Source organism: Macaca thibetana, chromosome 14 (assembly GCF_024542745.1).
Source record: "Macaca thibetana thibetana isolate TM-01 chromosome 14, ASM2454274v1, whole genome shotgun sequence".
In the NCBI taxonomy this organism is placed as follows: domain Eukaryota; kingdom Metazoa; phylum Chordata; class Mammalia; order Primates; family Cercopithecidae; genus Macaca; species Macaca thibetana.
Window position 1 is genome coordinate 55,660,745 of NC_065591.1, and position 23,797 is coordinate 55,684,541.

General features: G+C 37.8%; 1 protein-coding gene and 1 non-coding gene across 2 annotated transcripts in view; both read left to right on the forward strand.

Moving 5' to 3' along the window:
- Positions 1-23,797, forward strand: part of SBF2 (SET binding factor 2) — a 589,674-nt gene that overhangs the window by 515,166 nt on the left and 50,711 nt on the right. Inside the window, exons 23-30 of the mRNA XM_050757377.1 lie at positions 2,085-2,280; positions 5,131-5,258; positions 6,438-6,613; positions 9,446-9,591; positions 12,335-12,533; positions 19,609-19,805; positions 22,484-22,624; positions 23,669-23,764. Of these exons, the coding sequence (XP_050613334.1) occupies positions 2,085-2,280; positions 5,131-5,258; positions 6,438-6,613; positions 9,446-9,591; positions 12,335-12,533; positions 19,609-19,805; positions 22,484-22,624; positions 23,669-23,764 (1,279 nt within the window). The remainder of the gene's footprint in view (positions 1-2,084; positions 2,281-5,130; positions 5,259-6,437; positions 6,614-9,445; positions 9,592-12,334; positions 12,534-19,608; positions 19,806-22,483; positions 22,625-23,668; positions 23,765-23,797) is intronic.
- On the forward strand, positions 8,334-8,395 carry LOC126936678 (U7 small nuclear RNA). Its single transcript, XR_007719503.1, has one exon. It is a non-coding gene; the product is annotated as a U7 small nuclear RNA (small nuclear RNA).

Here is a 23,797-nt window from a genome sequence, read left to right on the forward strand (position 1 = left end):
GAATCTGACTATACATCCCAAACAGCTGGAAAGTCTATTAAAAATTCAGAGTCCTGGACCCAACCCCACCCTCCTGAATCGGAGTACCTCAGGACATATCTGGGAATCTGTATTTTAACAAGGCTCTCAGATGAGTACTTTGTAGTCTGGTGCCAGTAGACTATGGTTCAGGACCCTGTTGCCTATATAACAGAACTTTATAATAGAACAAAAACAAATTGAGGCCAGGAGCCATGGCTCAAGCCTATAATCCCAACACTTTGATAGTCCGAGGCAGGCAGATGACTTGAGCCAGGAGTTTGAGACCAGCCTGGGCAACATGATGAAACCCCATCTCTTCAAAAAATAATTTAAAAGTTAGCCAACTATGGTAGTGTTATCTGTAGTTCCAGATACTCAGGAGGCCGAGGTGGGAGGATCACTTGAGGCCAAGAGGTTGAGGCTGCAGTGAACTGAGATCATGTCATTGCACTCCAGTCTGGGTGACAGAGCAAGACCCAGTCTCATAAACAAATAAATAAATAAATAAGTAAATTAATTTCATTCATTCATTCATTCATTCATAGGAGCGAGCAGAAGCCAGATAGGTAGGAATATAATTCTAACAGAAACCTGAGACATAGTGATTATTATACTTTGGCTTTACATTTAGCTCTAAAGTCACTAGAGCCAACAAAAAGAATACTGCTGATTAGTTTTTATTGCTTAGTAAAAAATAAGCATATTAGACATTCAGGAGAGATTTTTTTTCCTAGCCCTAAACTCTTCAGAGGAATGTATTATGTGGTTACTGAGTCAGAATTTCCTGAGTTGTGTAAATGTTCATTACGTGGCCAAGAAGGACAGGTCTTGTTAAAAGCTCCTCCGTAGTTTTTTTTTTTTCAAAAACAGAAATAATAATGTCCAAATAATATCAAAAGTAATAATGTTCTTTGTATAAATTTGAGCATAAAAGAAATACACATTGTACAAAGTGAAAGTCCCTTGTAGTCCTCCCTATACTACCTCCACCTCCACCCTTAACTATGATACCATTGCCTTTAATAGTTTAGTTCACAGTCTTACAATTCCTTTTCTTTTTCCAGAAATGAGATTATAATGTACATACTGGTTTCTAACTTGCTTTTTTAACTTACCAATGTATTCTGGATTTTTTTTTTTTTTTTTCGAGATGGAGTCTTGCTTTGTCACCTAGGCTGGAGTGCAGTGGCACGATCTTGGCTCACTGCAACCTCCCCCTCCCAGGTTCAAGCAATTCTCCTGCCTCAGCCTCATGAGTAGCTGGGATTACAGGCACCTGCCACCACACCCAGCTAATTTTGTATTTTTAGTAGAGGCAGGGTTTCACCATGTTGGCCAGGCTGGTCTCGAACTCCTGATCTCAAGTGATCCACCTGCCTTGACCTCCCAAAGTGCTGGGTTTACAGGCATGAGCCACCGCACCAGGCCTTCTGAATATTTTTCCATGTTAACACATATAGATCTATGTCATATTTTAAAGGTTACAGAATGTTTCATTGAATGAATATTTCAGATATTTGAGTTGTTTCCCACTGATTTTACTTTTAGACAGTTCTGCAAAGAATCCTCCCACATTTGGATGTATAAACTTCATTTCTGCCTCTTACCAAATCAGCTTTCTCATGTGACTATCTGGGAAGTCTGGCTTAAGATTTTTAGGTCTATAATTGAAAAGATCACCATGGTCTGAGTATTAGAAACTCCACAAAAGTTGTGTTTACAATACTTTCTCTAGCCAGGTATGGTGGCTCATGCCTGTAATCCTAGCACTTTGGGAGGCTGGGGCAGGAGTATTGCTTGAGGCCAGGAGTTTGAGACCAGCCTGGGCAATGTAGCAGGATCCCGTCTGTACAAAAAAATTTAAAAATCAGCCAGGCATAGTGGTGCATGCCTGTAGTCTCAGCTACTCAGGAGGCTGAGGTCAGAGGATCTTTTGAGCCCAGGAGTTTGATGCTACAGTGAACTATGATTGCACTACTGTATTCTAGGCTGGGCAACAGAGCATGACCCTGTCTCCAAAAATCAATTTGTCAATCAGTCAATCAATCTTTTTCTGTTGTAAGCCCAAGATTCTTAGACCTGCTCTGCTGCCAGGAGAGGAAATTGTCTGTGAGGGTCTTCGAGTCTTACTGGATCCTGATGGAAGAGAAGAAGCTACTGGAGGTCTTCTTGGAGGCCCTCAGCTCCTGCCAGCAGAAGGAGCCTTGTTCCTCACCACATACAGAATTCTCTTCAGAGGAACCCCCCATGATCAGTTAGGTATGACTCAATATGCCATCAGAACATGGATATCTGTGTGGTACATGAGGTGTCGATCCCATCTGTGCACAGTGATTTGCAGATCATTTTAAATCCAAAGTAAGCTTTTTGCCACACAGGTATTTTGGTGAAATACTTTAGATGAACAGAGCTAATGATAATTTGGGTCATAGTTTTTTACTTGAAGAACAAAGGGTTGTCTTCTAAACAATAAATCAAGGGTTCATTTGCTGAAATGATCATAATTTCATGGGGCAGAGTATTATAACTTACTAGAGATATTCACTCTAACTGCTGAATATATTCCTTGCTGGTTTGTCTCCGCTTTCTGAGTCCTACAGTTAACTGTAAAACTAAGGTCTTGCAGATACTTGAACCTTTTTGTGGAAGGATATGCTAACCATCACAAGGTTGTCCAGCACCAATCCCACTTCCCTCTTATTCCATTCCAATTAACCCCACTTCCCTTTTGGCAGACAACTTCTCTTCTACTTGCCAAACTCCTATAACTTCTATTTCTATTTTCTACTATTCAGTACAGCCTTCTATATTAGAAAGGAATAGCATGCCCTACCAGAAGTAATCTACATTATCTTCTTAAAGTCACTATAGTCTGTATGTAAAATGCTCTTGTTGATAGGAAAAGCACATAAGTAAGACTTTTGGGCAAAACAATAGGACTCCAAGTCAGAGCTCAGTGACTTAAGTCACTTAACATTTCTGTACTTTATTTTCCTCTTTTATAAAATTGGGAGATTGGGCTTTCTTTGGTGATAATTCAGTGGTTCTTAACGTTGACTACATATTTGAATTATCTGGGAATCTTTAAAAAAAAATACCAGTTTCTGGGCCCAACCCTCAAACAATTGAATTAGAATCTGAAGCAGTAGAAATAGGGAGACCCAGGCATCTGTGTATTTCTTTAGCCCCACAAGTGATTGTGATTGAGAACCATTGGGCTAAATGGTCACTAAAGTGCCTTTCTCCTCTGAAATTATGTATTTAGTAGCATTTGATGAGTATGCACTATGTGCTGCTCATTTGTTGGACAATTGAATTCAGATATATAAAATGTATTCTCTTTTAAATCTTAACAGTTGCATTATCCCTAGGTTGAATAGAATCAAGATGATTTAGTATATCAGTCATAAAAGACTGCTTACCATATAATGTGCAACAAGTTCGTAAAATTAAATAAGAAAAGATGAATTTGTAAGAATAGTTCTGCTTATTTTGAAAAAGTGAAAAGGAGAAAAAATGTCTTAGCCCACTCCTTCATATTGCTGTACACAAATTGTATTTGAAAGTAAACGTACTTCTAAAAGAAACCATACAGTACTTACCATTTTTTATAGTTGGACTTTTGTGAGATTAATGGCCATAAACATACATTTTGGACACATAAACATGTGATACTTACATGGTCATTTAAATTGCTGTAATTTATTTTAAAGTCATGCTTAGTGTGAAATCTCATATTCTCTGTCTTTTTCCTTTCAAATTTTGGATTAATTTCACTTAGGAAAATTATTTTTGTCAAAGAAAATATTTTTATTTCCTTTTAAATTTCTAATTTAAAATTTCTCCTTTAATGACACATCTAAATATTATAATTTTACATGTTATATAAATGTAGGTGTTAAATACATCCTAGAACTTAAATCCTATGTACATCCTGACTTTGCTTAGCCTCTGGATATGAGCTTGATGTAAAAAGATAGTCAGAATTTTTCTAGATTACAGGTTGATAGATCCAGGGAATTAGGATTCTGATTATAATAAATGAAGAAATGTATGGGCTGTTAAATAAGATGAACCTAGTTCACATCTCCCCACCTCCTCCCCACCCTGGCTTACTAACTGGGAGGCCTTGTTCATTGCCACTCCTGTTATGTTCCTCTACCACTGCCTAAAATGCTCTTCCTTTCCCTTCTGCAAATCCAGATTCTACACTTCCTTTAAAGCTCAGCTTCTCCCTCACTTCTCCCAGAAATCATTTTCTATCCATCTAGCATGCAGAGATCCTTCTCTGAAATATTTAAATCCCTGTAGTCTGTTCCCTCAAACGTAAGAGCTAACCACATATTATTATATTCTGCATGTGACTCTCCTCCCACGGGAAATTGGAAGCTCTTCAAGGGAGGTCTTGAGTGTGCTACTTTTTTCTAGACTCTCATCTTCGTAACCTCAGGTACTTGATAAATAATTATTTATATTTTCCCATGTTTGCTTTAATAAACTCCTAAAAATCTTGCGCCTAAGTCCAGGCTTGTTTTCCAAAGTCACATATATATAGTATAACACCTTTTACCATATATGGAAACAAACTTTAAAAACCTGTTCTCTTTTGCTTCATCCTTACATTAAATATCTTGGATGTCTTTTCAATACTTGAGGAGTACTTTTTTTTTTTGTACAAAACCTCCCTTCCTATAAAATTGCCTTGAACCAGGTGATCTTGTGTGGCACACAGTAGGTTGGGGAGATAGAAAGAATGAAGGCAGTCAGGCTGTGACAGTTTCTTCACTCCAGGAAAGGATTCTGTCTCAGGAGTAGCAAGTCACTTGTCTCTAACTTCTCAGATTTCCAAGAATTCCAGTTCTTGCTTCATTCCTTCTGGTCAAGGATCCCTTCTATTGCCTCCTATGCTAATTGTGTGAAATGTAAGTCACTTGCCGCTCCTGAGACATAATCCTTTCCTGGAGTGAAGGGCACTTTCTTTCACTGCATCCCTGGGCAGTGTCCTCTTCAAATACATTTCTCCAGCAGTGACTGATGAAGTGAGCAGTAGACACTCTAGAAGTGAGCCATAAAGTGTTGTTGCTAAACCTGTGTCCTGTCTGTTTACAGTGGGTGAGCAGACAGTTGTGCGGAGCTTTCCCATTGCCTCCATCACCAAGGAGAAGAAGATTACAATGCAGAACCAACTACAGCAGAACATGCAAGAAGGACTGCAGATCACATCAGCATCTTTTCAGGTATTAAAAAAGGAAGCCATTGTTTTACTATTCAAAAATTTTCAAAAGTCAAATGATATTGTGGCCATTTTCTGTGGTCATGTGCTCAGAAGTTACGAGGATGAGAATGGGGAAGATCATAGGCTCTGAGAGGGTAATCATCAACTCAGTAAACTCATGAATGGTATTGGATTTAATCCCTGGAGCCCCTTAGTGAACTCAGAGTACCAACAGATACTCAATAATGAGTGATCTTAGAAACTTAGACACATACAGTTGGTTCTTATTCTTTCCCAAGTTATACCTCAGTACCTGTTTGATGAAGCCTTTAGATAAAAAGCAGTTGTCTTGGCATCTGTTTTGAAGGAAACGCCCTGTGGCTGTTCTGTGGAGAGATAAAAAGTATAGCTAGGGCTAAAGTTCTATTGGTACTAGTTGCATACCCCTGATAAAGCAAGAGGTTTCCCAGGGGTTTATGACTATGTCAGAACTTTGTAGAATTACTGATGCAAACCAGACCCTGGAAGAAGTGACCTTTTCTTAGTTTTTCCTTTTTTTAAATTCTCAGTTTGTAATATTTTGCTTTTCTTATTCTTCATCACTTTTCAGATTTCAGTTCTTGCCTCATACCTTCTAGTCAAGGATCTCTCCTATTGGCTTCTGTGCTAATTGTGTGAAATGTAAGGCTGCTGATCTTTAGGCTCCAGACCTCTCATCACCTGAAAACATTGGCTGCCTAAGGATTTCCTCACTGTTCCAACTTCCAAAGAACTCCACACTTGAATATTGCCTAGCTGTACTGATTAGGATTCTAGTCAAATGGATTTTTTTTTTCTTCCTACATTTGTTGTATCTGGGTAGGAAGAGTCCTTATTAGGCCAAACTCTCTATCTGGAACCAACCAGTTGAGAAATGAGAAGGGCATGTTTGCTAGTACAATTCCCTATCCCATTGTAGAAGAAATAATCTTAAAGAAACTGACTTGAAGATACATGATTTTCCTTGCCAACTAGCCATTTATGGCAAGTAAACCTTTTTGAGCCTTTTATTTTTAAAAATTTAAAAATTGTGTGCATGTTATCCAAAGAGTCCCTTCAACCTCCAGTCTTGCCATTTTGTGTTGTTATATTCTGTTGTTTGGGGAAAAGTTGCCTGGAAATCCTTAATGCTTCTTTTGTGTTTAATCTCTTTTGCTTCTAGTTGATTAAGGTAGCATTTGATGAAGAAGTCAGTCCAGAAGTAGTAGAGATCTTTAAGAAACAGCTGATGAAATTCCGTTATCCTCAGTCCATTTTCAGCACCTTTGCTTTTGCTGCTGGACAGACTACCCCACAAATAATTTTACCAAAACAGAAGGAAAAGAACACTTCTTTTCGGTAAGAAGAAAGACGAGTCTGTTAATTTCAGCCCTCCCATAATTGATTGCAAAAGGAGTGACCTATCCTTTGTGTCCAGGTGTAAGCAATTGCTCTTTTCATTCACTGTTCTGTTTCTGTCAAGCCCATGGGGCCAAGATCATAAAGTTATAGAACAGCAGCATTGATAAATGTAGCAAGTTTCAAACACTAAAAGCTATCAGAGGCTTTGACTGTCATGTCCATTGCTCACAATCCTTTTTTAGAATGTGAAATTCTATTTTCTCTGTTTTCCATATTGATCACTTTCTAAATGCTTTTGACCAATTCCTTCAGCTTTTATTAATATCCAGGCCCAGTGGACAGATTTGCTTTTATCTAGAAACAGGAGGCTTTATTTTCTGTTTTACGTAACCCTTTTGAACCTTCCAAACTTACAGAAAATTCGTAACAGTAGTACAAAGAATTTCTGTATATATTTTACCCAGATTCACCAATAGTTTCTACTTTGGTCTATTTGTTTATCATTCTCTCTCTTATATATACACGTATTTTTTTTTTTGAGCCATTTGAGTTAGATATAAGATGTCCCTTTATCCTTAAATACATCACATAAATACGTTAAGTAATGTATTTATCCTTAAATATATTTCCTAAGAACAAAGACATTATCTTTTTATTTGTTTTATTTTTTAAATTTATTTATTATACTTTAAGTTCTGGAATACATGTGCAGAACACACAGGTTTGTTACATAGGTATACATGTGCCATGGTGGTTTGCTACACCCATCAACCCGTCATCTAGGTTTTAAGCCCCGCATGCATTAGGTATTTGTCCTAATGCCCTCTCTCCCCTTGCCCAACATTATCTTACATAAGCACAGTAATCAATACTGGAAAATTTAATTAATATAAAACTTTTACCTAACCCAGAGTCTATATTCACATTGTGTTAATGATCCTTTTTTAGTTTAGAACCTAAACATTTTTATTCCTGGTCCAGGATCTAATCCAGGATCAGGCATTGCATTTGGTTGTCATATTTCTTTAGTATGAACCCTTATTTTCTAGAAAGTTTTTAGAAATTTATGTTGAAAGTTTTAAACTTCAGTTATTACAAAATAACAATTGTTTTAAGTTATCTTCCATCAGTGATAAAATATAAGGGCTAAAATTTCATTCATTGTTAACCATGTAGAATGTGGGCATCTGCCAATACAAATTATAATACTAGGGAGAGCTTTACAGACTTTGGAAAAGAGGCCTTTCCTTTTGCCTGAAAGAAGGGTAGATTGGGGATTATAGAAGATTTGAGGTTTCAGACAGTATATTATTTCTCAGTTGCACAGCTAGCCACCTGTATTACCTGGTAAGCAAAGGAGACCAGAAATATCCAGGTATGGTATGCTGAAGCATGACCAAGTTCCTAGGGATTTACAGCAGTGGACCAAGCATCTTGTCTTAGCACCATAGGGTTGCAGAGGAGCCTATGATGTTTGTTATCTCAGCCTTCAATGGAAGAGACAAAGCTTTGTGTGATATTTTATATTTACAAACTATCAGAAACATGTATATTTATATTAGTTTCAGAAATATATACCTGTATCAAGCCTGTTGTATCAGCTGCAACAGAGATATAGCAATTTGAAAATTTTAAGAGTTGCCTGGGTATATGAAACAAAAGATATAGCTTTAGCTGGGAAAAAATTTCAAAACTCCCATACAGTTTAAGTTATACCTGGTGTTACAGCTCTTTTGGAATTTGTCTAGCGGGCTTTCCATTTTTTGCCAGAAAGCCCACTAATAAAAATTTAAAAATAAAAATAAAAGTTATACAAGTGACTTACAATAGGTTTAATTTAGCAAATATCAGTATTTTATGCTTCCCAGCAGTTATCTCAAACTTGTTTCATAACCTTCAGGTTTACATTGCAAATAACTAAAGACGGAGTCTGGTGAAACTGACCATAAAAGAAGCCTTATCACTTTTTACTGAATGGCAGGAAAACACCAGAAGAGTTCTTTGTGATAGAGAAGAATATAATCAAGAACAGTCTTCAGAATCTTCACCTCCATCTGATTAGTCAGGAAATAGGTTCTCTGTTTAATTCTCTGGATTGCCTAGATTTTCTGTCAGCAAGAAGGGGTAAATTGTTTGGATAAATAAAGTACTTTTAGTTCCAAATGATTTACATCTTAATTTCCCTTTAATTAAAGCTGATTCTCAAAAGGATACTCAAGTTTCTGATTTATTTTTATCCTCTCAAAAAAGGGGAATTATATTATTTTTCTATGCTTCTTAAGGTTTACAGCTAATTAGAGTCAGGACATCACATATACACACTTAAAACAGTTAAGAAATAAGCACATGTGTTGCCAACTATGAAGGTCATATGATCTCAGAGAAAGTCTTGGGAGTTGGTAGAAAGAGAGTTTGAGTAAGTAGAGAAGCAGGCAGGCTAGCTTTCCATGTAGGAGGACTCCAACAAGCATGCTTTGTGGGAACTGTGGTAGGGACAGTGGCATGGGGATAACCAGAGTGGGTTCAGGGCAGTCCTCCCCAAAAAGCCAAACCAAGGAGTTTAGATTTGGGGTGATAAGTAGTTTGCGTCTCACTTTACGTTTTCCTGCACGTTTTGCCTAAGACAGTGTCCTGATGACAATGATGTTTTATGGGAAATTAGTCTACTGCCGTATTAAAAATAACCTAAAGAAGGAGAGGCTTAACAAAAGTCTGGACCAGTAGTGGCTGTGGGAAAGGAAAAGAAACAATTTGAGCTAAGTAGGTATCAACAATACAAGTAGTGCTTTTATATTAAGTTGACATTCTTTTTGGTTTTATAACTTGTAGTACCTTCTCAAAAACAATTGTGAAAGGTGCCAAAAGGGCAGGGAAAATGACAATTGGACGGCAATATTTACTGAAGAAGAAGACAGGGACAATTGTGGAAGAAAGAGTAAGTCGTCCTGGATGGAATGAAGATGATGATGTATCTGGTATGTGAGAACTTGAATTTCCTTCATTATTCAACTTTCTTATATGAATAAGAGACTAAGATGTAGTTGCGCTTAAATTTTGATTCACGAAAACCTAGATCTCATGAGAAGATGGAAGCACTTACCAGCTTCTTAGAATGGGGGGGGAAATATTTTCCCAGTATTCCATTGTTCAGGTAATATTTTGTTAAATTATACTTCTTCTTTACTAAATCCATACAGCTAATTGGTCATTTTTATGTGGGTCTCATTAAAAGAAGGAAGAAGGAAACCTCACTGCATGGGAAATTTAGGTATAGGGTAGTCCCCTGTATCTTATTCTTCTAGAATAAGAATTTAAGGTAAAGACATTGAACATTTCAAGTTGAAGATTTCAGTTTTTGGTAAGAACATTGTTTGGTGCTCTTAATCAAAATGGGGGACCTAAGATGAAGGAACACTTAGGTCATAAGAAAAAATACTTGCTAAATATTTGAAAGAACAGCTACAATACCTCTGAGTGGGAAAAATAGAGGCAGAAAGCTAGTAGCAAAATGTCTGAGAGACTGTTTCCCATTCTTAACCCAGTATCAAATATGCTATGGAATCAGCACTACAGAAAAGGTGATATAATGGGAGGCAGAATGCCATTACACCCTTTTTTTCCCCTCAGGATCTTAGAATCAGTCACAAGTGGTTATGCAAGAACTACTACTACTAACAACAACATTTTTAAAAAGAAACCTCATCTTTAGAGAAAGCACTGGCTAACAGGTCTCCATTTTCAGTTGCTGGGATAAAGAACCTATGTGGGCTGGGCACAGTGGCTCATGCCTATCATCCCAGCACTTTGGGAGGCTAAGGCAGGCAGATCACTTGAGGCCAGGAGTTCGAGACCAGCCTGGCCAACATGGCGAAACCCTGTCTCTACTAAAAATACAAAATTTTAGCCAGGCATGGTGGCATGCACCTGTAGTCCCAACTGCTCAGGGGGCTGAGGCATGAGAATTGCTTGAACTTGGGAGGAGAAGGTTGCAGTGAGCCAAGATGGCACCACTGCACTCCAGCCTGGGTCAGACAGAGCAAGACTCTGCCTCAAAAAATAAAAACAAAAAAGAACCTATGTGGTTTTGTATGTATGTATGCATGCCCTGGGTGAGAATGTGTACATACAAGCTTGCCTCTGGGGGCAGTGAAAATACCCACCATTACATTACTGAAATAACCATTTGTTGGAACCCTGATCTTTTCGCAGTCATATGTCAAGCCATAAAAATAGTATTGCTACCCATCACTATTGACTCTTCTAACTCAATTTTTTTATGTTTCATGGAACAAAACTTATTATTCTATGATAATTATTCTACTAAAAGACAAAATTATATAATGTTCTTTGCTCCTCTGAAAATAAAAGGCCAACACAGAACTGATACCTGATTATATTGCATTGTGAAGTTCACAAATTGAAACACGAATTAAAGTTCACAAATTGAAACGCAGCTGTTGATTTTCTGCTTTTTAAAAATATATTTTAATGAAAGAGGGCCATAGCTTTGCCTGCACATTAGTACTTTGAGTACATTTTCAAAAACTTTGAAAGCTTGATTTGATGTCTCTTACTTTCAAAATAAATAAGGAAGTAAATTAGGACAGTTTTTAACATGGAATTTATTTGTTTGTTTTTTTCAGTTAGAACATGCAGTACCAATTAGGAATGTCCTTTTAAAAAAAAAAGCCTCCCTAAAATATTTGATTATTGAGTAAATTCTTCCACATCTAAAATCGTAAAGGATTCTGTAACCTGTGATTGTAAAACTGTGAGGGGGTTTCCCACGTACACCACATCCTCTAACAAAAATATTTCCAGGAAAAAAGTGTAACTTCTTTATACCTCTCTGAGGAAATACAGTTCTTTTTCCCTCTAATGAACTTCTGGTTAATCCAGAAATTTCTAATAAAAGCTTATGGTCTGAAATGTAAACTGAAATCTGGATGATGAGCTTGTATAGTGATTATACGAAAGATAAATTTTACTGATGGGTTAGCCTCTGACAAACTTTGGGTGTTTGTATAGAGTCCTAAATGGAAATCACTGCAATTTGACAATAAGCAAGCCTGCGTGAAACAGAACAGTGTAGGTAATGAATTCAAAATTATATTGTTTTTAGAAATTATTTAAAGGTATTATTTTCCTGACATTTTTTAGTTGAATTACTGATATTTTATTTCTTGACTATTCATTACACTTTTAATTTATGTTTATTTAAGTGTGATCCCTCACAGAAGTTATATGATTTAATTTGTGATATACATAATACTTGTCATCCTAATATAAACCTGTCTTGGTGTAAGGGTCTTCTTCAAAAGGAAGTGGGACTTTTTTGGGTTTTTTTGTTTGTTTGTTTGTTTGTTTTTGAGACAGAGTCTTGCTCGGTTGCCCAGGCTGCAGTGCTGTGGCACAGTCTCAGCTCACTGCAACCTCTGCCTCCCGGGTTCCAGTGATTCTCCTGCCTCAGCCTCCCAAGCAGCTGGGATTACAGGTGACTGCCACCACGCCAGGCTAATTTTTTGTAGTTTTAGTAGAGATGAGATTTTACCATGTTGGTCAGGCTGGTCTTGAACTCCTGACCTCGTGATCCATCTGCCTCGGCCTCCCAAAGTGCTGGGATTACAGGTGTGAGCCACCATGCCCAGCCCAAAAGGAAGTTTTTAATCCTGTGCTTTGAGCTAATCATTTCTTTAATATCTGTCTCTACCATCCCAGTTTCAGATGAGAGTGAGCTCCCCACAAGTACCACCCTGAAGGCCTCCGAGAAGTCTACAATGGAGCAGTTGGTGGAAAAGGCTTGTTTCAGAGACTATCAGCGTTTAGGTTTAGGAACGATAAGTGGCAGCTCTTCCCGTTCAAGACCCGAGTATTTTCGAATTACTGCCTCCAACAGGATGTATTCACTCTGCCGGAGGTAAGTGTGTCAGTGGGCTCCAAAAAGAGGTCTTCTTTCCTTTCTTCTCATTTGAATCTTTAATAGGCCATTTGCATCCATAGCCCTGAGATAGATAAAAATGCCTGAAAATAAGAACAGGGTTTCTAGGATATGAGCAAGCATCTCATTGGCATTTTTGGAACAATTACCTTACTGAAAGTACCTCCAGTAGGTAAGAAGGTGAAAGGTAAACTACTCACCCCTCTATGAATTTCTCTTGTCTCTCTCTTCCCAGTTTGCTTCTTTTCTAGCATGACTAAAGATAACTTGAAGAACAGGATTTTCCCAGGCCAATAGAAGACATGAAAGTCTTTTGTAGGCTGGGGAGCCACAAACTCTTTCTATAAAGGGTCAGTTGGTAAATATTTTCAGTTTATGAGCCATAGAGTCTCTTGTTGCAACTATTCAACTGTGCCGCAAAAGCAGCCACAGAGAGTGAGGAAATGAGTGGGCATGGCCATTTGTGGCCCACAGGCTATAATTTGCTGACCCAGGTGTAGGCAAGGGTTTCTTATGCCGTCTAACTGGAATGTTTTCAAGGGAATATTACTTAAAGGATGTAAATAAAGAGACATTTTCTTTTTCCTGTTCTTGTCATCTCTCACTGTTTTTCGAATATTTTGAGCCTTATTCCATGCTTTACTATATGTAAATATGTATTTTCTAAAATTACGTTTTCACCATTCACAAGTTTAGTCATTTTCATCTCTAGGTAGGTTGTTTTCTTTGCATTTATAAATTCCTGCTTAAACAGCTGTGAAAGCACTTTGTAAATTGTAAGCTTTGTACATATTTTAGAAAGTTGTCTTAATGTTACTGTTGGTTTCAACCCTGTTGCTCTTAAAGATAGATATGTCATTTTAAATGACAATTTAAGTTTACAAATATTAATATGAAACTTGAGAAACAAGTTGGGAATATAGTTTTGAGATTGTGGCCAAATAAACACTTTGAATGAAGTTCTGAAAAACTGGGACTCTCAGTATGCAGTAATTTTTCTGGAATTCTCTGTCATTCTAACTAAATTTTCTCTGAAGATAAGTCATGTTGTTGGGGTGTGATGTCCTGCTGTTTGGAAAGTTTGCTATCAAAATTATGCCAGCCATTGAGAAAACAGACTCATTTATTATTCCAATCTGTCAGAAGTAAAATAAAATTTTAGTAGATGACTTATTAGAACACTGTTTATAAAGCATTTATGGTGGTAAAAAGTAATATATATCCATTAAGTTTTAGCAGGAAGGAAATGGAATAAAAAATAATCCAAAAGAAGGCAAGAAAGGAAAAAAAAAACGGGACATAGAACAAATGGAATAAATAACAAGTACTAAGATGGTAGATTTAAATTCAAATATATCCATAATTGCATTAATTATTAATTGACTAAATGTTCCAATTCAAAGAAAGAGATCAGGCTTTGCTTTAAAAAAAAAAAAAAAAAAAAAAAGTGGGCACAGTAGCTCATGCCTGTAATCCCAGCACTTTGGGAGGCCAAGACGGGTGGATCACAAGGTCAAGAGATGGAGACCATCCTGGCCAACATGTATCTACTAAAAATACAAAAATTAGCTGGGCATGGTGGTGCACACCTGTAGTCCCAGCTACTCGGGAGGCTGAGGCAGGAGAATCACTTGAACCCTGGAGGCGAAGGTTACAGTGAGCCGAGATCACGCCACTGCACTCCAGCCTGGTGACAGAGCAACACTCTGTCTCAAAAAAAAAAAAAAAAAAAAAAAAGGCTTTCTGCTGCTTTTAAGGGACAAATCTAATATACAAGTATGTAAAAAGGTAGAAAGTAAAAGAATAGAAAAAATATACCACACAAAACTAACTTTAAAAAAAGTTGTTGTCACTATATGAATATCAAAGTGACTTTAAAAGCAATAAGAAAGGATGGTTCATAATGACAAAAGGTTTATTTTACACACAGTAATTCATTAAAACCAAATGGAGTTTATTATAGGAATAGAGTACTGGTTTGACATCTGAAAATCAGTCAGTGTAATTTACCACATTAACAGAATTAAAAAGAAGTTTATTATATAAAGAAAAGCATTTTGGAAATGCAAAGTACACTTATGAGTTTTATTTATGTGAATTTATGTATGTAAATTCTATATTTTTGTCACATTTATGACTTTTAGAAAAAAGCTCTCAGCAAAATAGAGTAAGAACGAGCTCCCCATGAGTAGCGCCCCGAAGGCCTCAGAGGCATCTGCAGTGGAACAGTGGGTAGCTCCTTAATCTTCCGTCTTAGAAATCCTACAAGGAAATTACTTATCTTAAAAATAAATAAAATATTAAAAGCTTTTTCTCTGAAATCCGGACAAGGATGCCCATTATCACCATTTCTATTCAGTGTTGTAGTAGAGGTCTTAGGTAGTGCAGAGAGACAAGAAAAGTAATAAAAGGTATAAAGATTGAAAAGAAAGAAATAAAACTGCCATTACTCACAGATGACCAAAATGCACATGTAGAAAATCTGAAGGAATCTACCCATAAACTTTTAAAATTATTAAGTGGACTTAGTACAGGGTCACTGATAAGGTCACTAGTACAAGGTCATTTACAATAATTAGTCATATATATACTAAAAACATTATTACAAAATGAAATTTTCAAAAAGTGATGCTGTTTTGGTACTATTCCTACTATTTATAGTAGCACTAAAAAACATTACTTAGATGAATCTAATAACCTGTGCAAGACCTCTACATGGAATACTTAAAACAATATTGAAGATCATTGAAGAGCTAAATAAGTAGATATTTCAGGTTCTTAGATTAGAATATTCAATATTCTAAAACTGAAGTTTCCTGAAATTGTTCTATAGAATCAACAGAGTCCCAATCTCAGCAAAGTGTTAATGGAAACTGAAAAGGTAATTCTAAGAGTTACATAAAAATGCAGAAGACAAAGAGTAGCCAAGTATTACAGAATAATACTATAGGATGTCAAGACTTTTTATAAAGCTACAGTAATTAAGACAGTATAGGATTGACACGAGAATGAACAAATTGACCAGTGGAGCAAAATAGGGAATATATTAAACAGAAACACCCCAACATATGTGGATACTTGATTTAAGATAAAAATAACACAAGAGCAGCGGATAGAAGATTTTTTTTCAATAAAGGATGCTGGGAAAAATTAATCTTGACCTCTACCTTATACCATTTACAAAAGTTAATTCCCATTGACATATAGATCTATATGTAAAAGGGTAAAACAATAAAACAATAGGTTTGTTATTAAGGTTAAAACAAACTTAAAACAATAAAGCTTCTAGAAGATAAGAGAATGTCTTCATGACCTTGAAGTATAGGGAAAGATTTCTTGGGATGGGAAAAACATTATCTATAAAGTAAAAAATTAATAAAGTTAGAACTTCTGTATATCAGGAGATATCATCAAGAGAGTAAAAAGGACTATAAATTGGTTAAATAACTTTGGAAAGTTGTCTAATGCTATCTAAACATTTAAACATCTACTGAACATATTCATAACCTATTACCTAGAAATTCTCCTCTTAGGTGGAGTAGAATTTCTAACAGAAATACATACGTGCTCCCAAAAGACATCTACAAGAATGTTCATGGCAACATTCTTAATAATTAAAAAAACTAGAAACTACTCAAAATCAACAAGAGAGTAAATAAATGGTATTATACTCACACAGTGAAATACTATACAGTAATGAAAATGAACAAACTACACATGAGTACAATAACACGAATGGATCTCATAAACATAATATTGAGCAAAAGAAGCCAAACATGAAAGAATAAACTCTGTTGATTCCCTTTATCTAGAATTCAAAAAGAAGCGAAACTCATCCACATTGTTAGCATTCAGGACAGTAGTAATCTTTTTTTTTTTTTTTATGAGACACGGTCTTGCTCTGTCTCCCAGGCTGGAGTGCAGTGATGCGATTCCAATTCACTGCAGCCTCAACCTCCCTGGCTCAGGCGATCCTTCCATCTCAGCCTTCTGAGTAGCTGGGACTTGGCGCATGCCACCAAATCTGGCTAATTTTCTTTTTACTTTATTTATTTTTGTAGAGAAGAGGTCTCACTATGTTGCCCAGGCTGGTCTCGAACTCCTAGGCTCAAGCAGTCCTCCCAGCTCAGCCTCCCAAGTGCTGGGATTACAGGTGTAAGCCACTGTGCCAGGCAGGATAGTGGTAATCTTTAAGAAGGAAGAAGAAATAGTGACTGGGAGGAAATACTAGATCTTGGATGCTTGTAGTGGTCCATTTCTTGACCTAGGTGGTAGTGATATCACCTAGATTTTGAGCACTTGTATGTGAATTATGCTTGAATTAAAAAGTTTCCACAACAGCTTCTGAAGCCTAGTCTACCTCTTGAGAGTTAACTGTGGAGCCCAGAGCTGAAGGCTCTGAGTAGTGGGTTAGGATGGGAAATTGATATCTTTCATTATGAAATGAGACTGGTACTGAGAGTAGCTTCTATTGGTCTTTAGGCTTCACACTATTTGCCCCAGCACTAGGGGCTATCCAGCTGTCATGCAAGCCCGCGTCAGGAAGCAGGAGAGAGTCGTAGATGTTGTATGTAACAGAGCATGGTCTGTGTGTAGTGCTCATTCACAGTGCAAGGAGATGAAGGTCAGGGAGTGAAGGAGTGTGCTCCTTCTTTACCAGTTATTGAAGTAGCTCCTGGAGCCATTAAACATTACTCCCTTATCTAATACACACTGTATCTTGAAGCAAGTTGGGAAAAACTGATATTCAGGTGGAGATAGAGGGTCCTAATCATGGAACTGCCTTTTCAGTCTTCATGAGTGACTATGTCTGTAGCTTGGTCTTTTCATCAGTTTGTGATATTAGAAAAATTCAGGTCACAACTTCCTAGAGCACCAAAGCCCTAGGCTTTCCAAATGCTTCTAAGGTATCATTGGTTAAGTATGGAAAGTTAATTTGGCATTCAGTAAAGTAGTTGAAGGTTATGATTTATGTGACCATAAACTAGATTTCCTCTCCCTCCTCTCGGCACTGGTTCTTATCAAGATAAGGGATAAGAAGTTCTGGAAATGGATAGTGGTGGTAGTTGCACAACATTGGGAATGTACTAAATGCCACTGGTTTGTACACATAAAAAAGGATAGCATGAATCCCAGCACTTCGGGAGGCCAAGGTGGGCGGAGCACCTAAGGTCGGGAGTCCGAGACCAGCCTGACCAACATGGAGAAACCCCATCTCTACCAAAAATACAAAAATAGCCGGGTTTGGTGGCGCATGTCTGTAATCCCGGCTACTCGGAAGGCTGAGGCAGGAGAATTGCCTGAACCCGGGAGGCGGAGGTTGTGGTGAGCCGAGATCGCACCACTGCACTCCAGCCTAGGCATAAAGAGCAAAACTCTGTCTCAAAAAATAAATTAAAAATAGAATAAATAAATAAGGATACCATGGGCCGGGTGCAGTGGCTCATGCCTGTAATCCCAGCACTTTAGGAGGCCGAGGCATGTGGATCATCTGAGGTTGGGAGTTCAAGACCAGCCTGACCAACATGGAGAAACATCTCTGCTGAAAATACAAAATTAACCAGGCATGGTGGCACATGCCTGTAATCCCAGCTACTCGGGAGGCTGAGGCAGGAGAATTGCTTGAACCCTGGAGGCAGAGATTGTGGTGAGCCGAGATCGCGCCATTGCACTCCAGCCTGGGCAACAGAGTGAAATTCTGTCTCAAAAAAAGGATAACATGGTAAATTTTATGTTAGGTATATTTTACCAAAATTTAAAAATCACCAGCCGGGCGTGGTGGCTTATGCCTGTAATCCCAGCACTTTGGGAGGCTGGGGCGGGCTGATCACGAGGTCAGGAGATCGAGACCATCCTGGTCAACACGGTGAAACCCTGTCTCTACTAAAAATAAAAAAAAAAGTAGCCGGGCGTGGTGGCAGGTGCCTGTAGTCCCAGCTGTTCGGGAAGCTGAGGCAGGAGAATGGCGAACCCGGGAGGTGGAGCTTGCAGTGAGCCGAGATCACGCCAATGCACTCCAGCCTGGGTGACAGAGCAAGACTGCATCTAAAAATATATATATATATCACCAAAAAAAAGATATAGGCTTAGTAGTTAGGAGGTTATAAATACAAAATCTGTTTAGTGTAATATTTCTAAGTAAACTAAAAAGGGAAATGACTCTGAAACCTGCCTATCTTCTTGCATTTATTAATCTGTATGTATTCTTAAATGTTATTTTCCCAGCACCATATCCTGTAACTTTATAAGCTAGTATTTTGAAGTAAGTATTAACATGTAGTGTTATTAACTATTTAAACTCATTTGACATTTGAACATATTGTTCTCATGCCAAAAATAATTTGGTTTTGGTTTTTAGCCTTTCACCATCTCAGGCAGTCTAATATTGGCATGCTCTATTCTCTGATGTCATCTCAGTGATCTGTGAATTGTTGACAGTTTGACTTGTCATTCTCATGAGGTTGACATTAATCCGGTAATCTTACAATCTTTATTTCAAGTTGTGGAAAAGTAATGTATAAGGCAAGTTCAACAGAGGCCTTTTAAAGAATTCTACATAATATTTTTATTTTCTAAACTTATTCAGCAGAAGTCTGCAATATCAGTGAAAGGGGCTTTTTCCAAAAAAGACTACAGATCAGTGGATGAGTTAGCTATTTTCACCATCTAGGGATTTTCTTCTCAATCCCTGAAGAATTCAGGAGTTGAAACTAAGTTCCATATTTGAAATATGTTGACCAGGCACAATGGCTCATGCCCATAATCCCAGCACTTTGGGAGGCTGAGGAAGGAGGATCGCTTGAGCCCAAAAATTTGAGACCAGCCTGGACAACAAAGTGAGACCCTGTCTCTACAAAAATAAAAATTAAATTAAAAAAGAAAAGAAATATATCTTACCCTTCAACTAATATGTTTCTGAATCTTAGAAAATTACTATGATATTAATATTCAATTTCTTATATTCTCTCTCTCCCTCTTCTCTCATTTCTTTCCCCATCTCTTCCCCTCTGCTCCTTCCCCCAATCATTCTCTTCTCCCTTCTATGTCTCTGAAGCTATCCTGGCCTTTTAGTTGTACCTCAAGCTGTACAGGACAGTAGTTTACCGAGAGTAGCTCGCTGCTATCGACACAATCGCCTGCCTGTTGTATGTTGGAAGAACTCAAGAAGTGGTACTCTGCTCCTCCGATCTGGAGGATTCCATGGGAAGGGAGTCGTTGGTCTTTTCAAATCTCAAAACTCCCCTCAGGCCGGTAAGCATCTCTCTGTAACACAATTACCACCCGTTCACATAAGGGTATTACTAAAAATAAAGGAAGTAAAATCTGGGAATGGAACCTTTTCATCAAGTCTTGTCTCACACACGAACTTTTCCATTTTGCTACATACAACATGTACAGCTTAAACAAGAACTATACTTGGTAGTGTGAGGCTCCACATTGAATTTGACATCTTAATATGTCTGGTCTGTACTTGGATTTTAATAGAAATTAATATAATAAAGTTTTTGGTCCTAGGCAATTTTCATTCCAGCAAACCAGAGTATCCACAGATGGAAACTAGGTTATACCAATCTTTTTTCTTCTGGGAAGCATCCAAATACATTTAACAGCTTCAGAGGCAAGACGAGATTCTGTGCCATATGATATGAGATATCCATCCTCATTCTTACAAGTCATACGCACAAACTAATGACTGCAAATGCTGCTTCAGGGGCTTTCAAGCAAAGAGGTTTTTAGGAAGCTAGCGAAATAATACGTACAGCTGCCCCATATTCTGAGGCTGCTTGTGAGTACCAGGTCTGAGGTCTTGAAGTCAGGCGCTGTGTTTTGCTGACGTTTCTCATAGCTTCTGCCTCATAATAGATACTCAAAAAAAAAATGAAACAGTGGGCCACTAAGATATCAGATCCAATTTAGGGATGGCTGCGTTCTTCCACCTTTGGAAATGAAGTAAACTCAGAATCTGATTCATCAGGTACAACCATGTGCTTTTTGAAAGTCAGCCAATGTTTTGATCATTAGGTTGACTGAGGGCAGCCTTCCACCTGCCTTGGAGTCTCACTATTGGTGTAATGGAAGGCAATTGACTTTTTACTGTTTCTCCTGTGAAACACTGTGTGCTCCCAAGCCACCTGGTGGGTATATTAGAACATAAGAAGGGTCCAGGTGCAATGGCTCATGCCTGTAGTCCTAGCTACTTGGAAGGCCAAGGTGGGAGGATTGCTTGCGCCCAGGAGTTCAAGACCAGCCTGGGCAACATGGCAAAACCCCATATCTACAAAAAAGTACAAAAATTAGCCGGGCATGGTGGCATGCACCTGAGTCCCAGCTATTCCAGAGGCTGAGGTGGGAGAATTGTTTGAGCCCATGAGGTAAAGGCTATAGTGAGGCACAGTTGCGCCACTGCACTCTAGCCTGAAAGAATGAGACCCTGTCTCAAAAAAATTAAATAAAATAATAATAAAATAGAACACAAGTGTATATAAGTTATGTAAAATGAGCAAATGATGTTAGGAGCACCGATAAGTGTATCGCTAAGCTTTTAGTTGGAAAACAATTGAAACTTATTCCACTGGTTGCTGATTTTTTTAAATTTAATTTAAATTTACTGTATTTCATATTCAACTCACACCTTTACTCACAACTAATATCTTTTTTTGTTTGTTTTTTGTTTTTTTGTTTGTTTTGTTTTTGTTTTGAGACGGAGTCTCACTCTGTCGCCCAAGCTGGAGTGCAATGGCACGATCTTGGCTCACTGCAACTTCCGCCTCCCAAGCGATTCTCCCACCTCAGCCTCCCAAGTAGCTGGGATTACAGGCACCCACCACTACACCTGGCTAATTTTTGTATTTTTAGTAGAGACGGGGTTTCACCATGTTTGTCAGGCTGGTCTCGAACTCCTGACCTCAGGTGATCTGCCCGCCTTAGCCTCCCAAAGTGCTGGGATTACAGATGTGAGCCACCGCGCCCTGCCGACAACTAATATCTTTGAAATTGCAATGCATCTTACAGTTGATGTGATCAGAAAGAATAGTGTCATAGTTTAAATGGCAGTGTTTTTTATTGATAAGCAGTGTTTATTCTTAGACAATAAACTAACAGTGCATCTTAGAATTGATGACATATTAAAGTTGATAAAATACAATAATGCTAATTATTTATTTTCTATTCAGATTGTAAGAAAATTTATGAATATCTATTGTCCTTGTAGTGAGTCCATCCCCTATTCCTCTTTTAAAATGTCTGGGCTGATTTCAGTGATTCTGTTTTGCTTCACCCAAACCAGGCTCATATGCCCATCAACCCAGAATTGCTCTCACAATTGTGTATACTTTTTGCTCCTCGTTTAGAGGGACCAGGGATTGGCAGTAGTTGCTCCTGTCTTCTCCCCATGTTCTTCCACTCTTCCCTCTACAAATCCTTATAGGCTCATGTCCCCTGGTGGGACTGTGTGGCAAATTATTGAAATAAAATTACTGATATTGGAAAGTTCTTAACTCTACCCATTCTGGGATGTCAAAGGAACCCACTCCCAAACAATAACCTGGTAAGGATGGTTGGAGGATATCATCAAGGAGTTGTTGTTTGTAAATCTTCATTTTAAGTTGCTTGGATAATGAGAAGCTATGCCCTGTGCTTTCAAGCCCAATCTATGCTTGGAAGGATAGCCCTGTGCTGGTTTTCCAGACCTGGGCTCTTTCTGAAAAGATAATGAGGCAATCAAGAAGTAGGTATGGTAAAACCAGCATTACAATGGAGGATTAGCCATTTAATATACTGGCAATCTAAGTGGGGCTGGTTTCTATATTTGGGTGTGGTAACTTGTAGACTATATGGAGAAAAATAAGCATAGATAGATAGATAGATAGATAACTTGTTTTGTTAATACAGAGACAGTTTATTTTATTCAATATATTTTCCTTTTATAGCTCCTACCTCCTCTTTAGAATCTTCCAGTAGCATAGAACAAGAGAAATACTTGCAAGCCTTACTGAATGCTGTTTCTGTCCATCAGAAACTCAGAGGCAACAGCACTCTTACTGTCAGACCAGCCTTTGCTCTATCTCCAGGTAAGACTTGATAATCCTTTTCTTCTTGACAGCTTCTAATGAAAGGTCAATTCTGTTCCCAGGGTTATTTGTACTGTTATTTGTTATTTGTACTGTTCCTTCACCAAGACTTCTTAAAAGTTTTACCCGGAAGGATTATAAGTTTAACTCCTTTTACTTAAAAATCTACTACTATTAATCTCTAGTAAATAGTAATGAACTTTAGAGATTCAGTTTTTTCTTTTTCTTTTTTTTTTTTTTTAGAGATGGGGTCTCACTATGTTGCCCAGTCTGGCCTCTAACTCCTGGGCTCAAGCAGTCTTCCCGCCTCAACCTCCCAAAGTACTGGGATTACAGGTGTGAGCCACCACACCCAGCTCAGTTTTTCCCTTTTCAAAAGAGTAATTGGAGAGGAAGTGAGGAATATAAATAAAGTCACCCTTTATTCCCATATTTATCTTTCATAGACTTTAAAATATTATTATGACATGGAATATGTAAGTGGAACATGTTTATTAAATGTGTATTTATTTAAATCATCATTTATAAGTTTGAAATTCCCAAAATATCTGCAACCTTTATGATTTTCAGTACAGTTTGTTTTCACTGGATTTGGATGAAGCCATTAAGACTTGTACTAATATTCTGTTTCAGTTATCATGTGATGGAACCCCAAAGGGTTCATGTAGAGGTAACCCTAATGTGTTAGACACAGGAGCATGTGACTTGAGAAGTTGGTCTCTTTGGCTTAATCAGCTATTTGAATTAGCTCAACATAAGCAGAAAGTGGCTTTTCTTGTAAAGTAACACCATGCATGCCTTGCTCCATTTATCATTAAATTCTGTGATTGCACTTGCCAAACCTAACTCTCTATAATCTTGCATATGTGTGTTATCTCTGATTAATAATAACATTGCCTTGTTATCTCTAATAAAGCTTTGGGTACTTAAAAGTACAATGTTTGGCAGCAATTAAACATGCTACACATGAAGATAACTTTTTGTCATTTGAGTAATGTTAACCCAAACAACATGGTTTTTGTTCTTCTTTTTGGCTGACTTTAGGGACTGAAAGGAGGACTTCAAGAATGTCCACTGTGCTTAAGCAGGTAGTGCCAGGACATTTGGATGTAAACCCATCCAATAGCTTTGCTCGAGGAGGTTAGTAAGATTGATTTTATAACTGAGCACTGA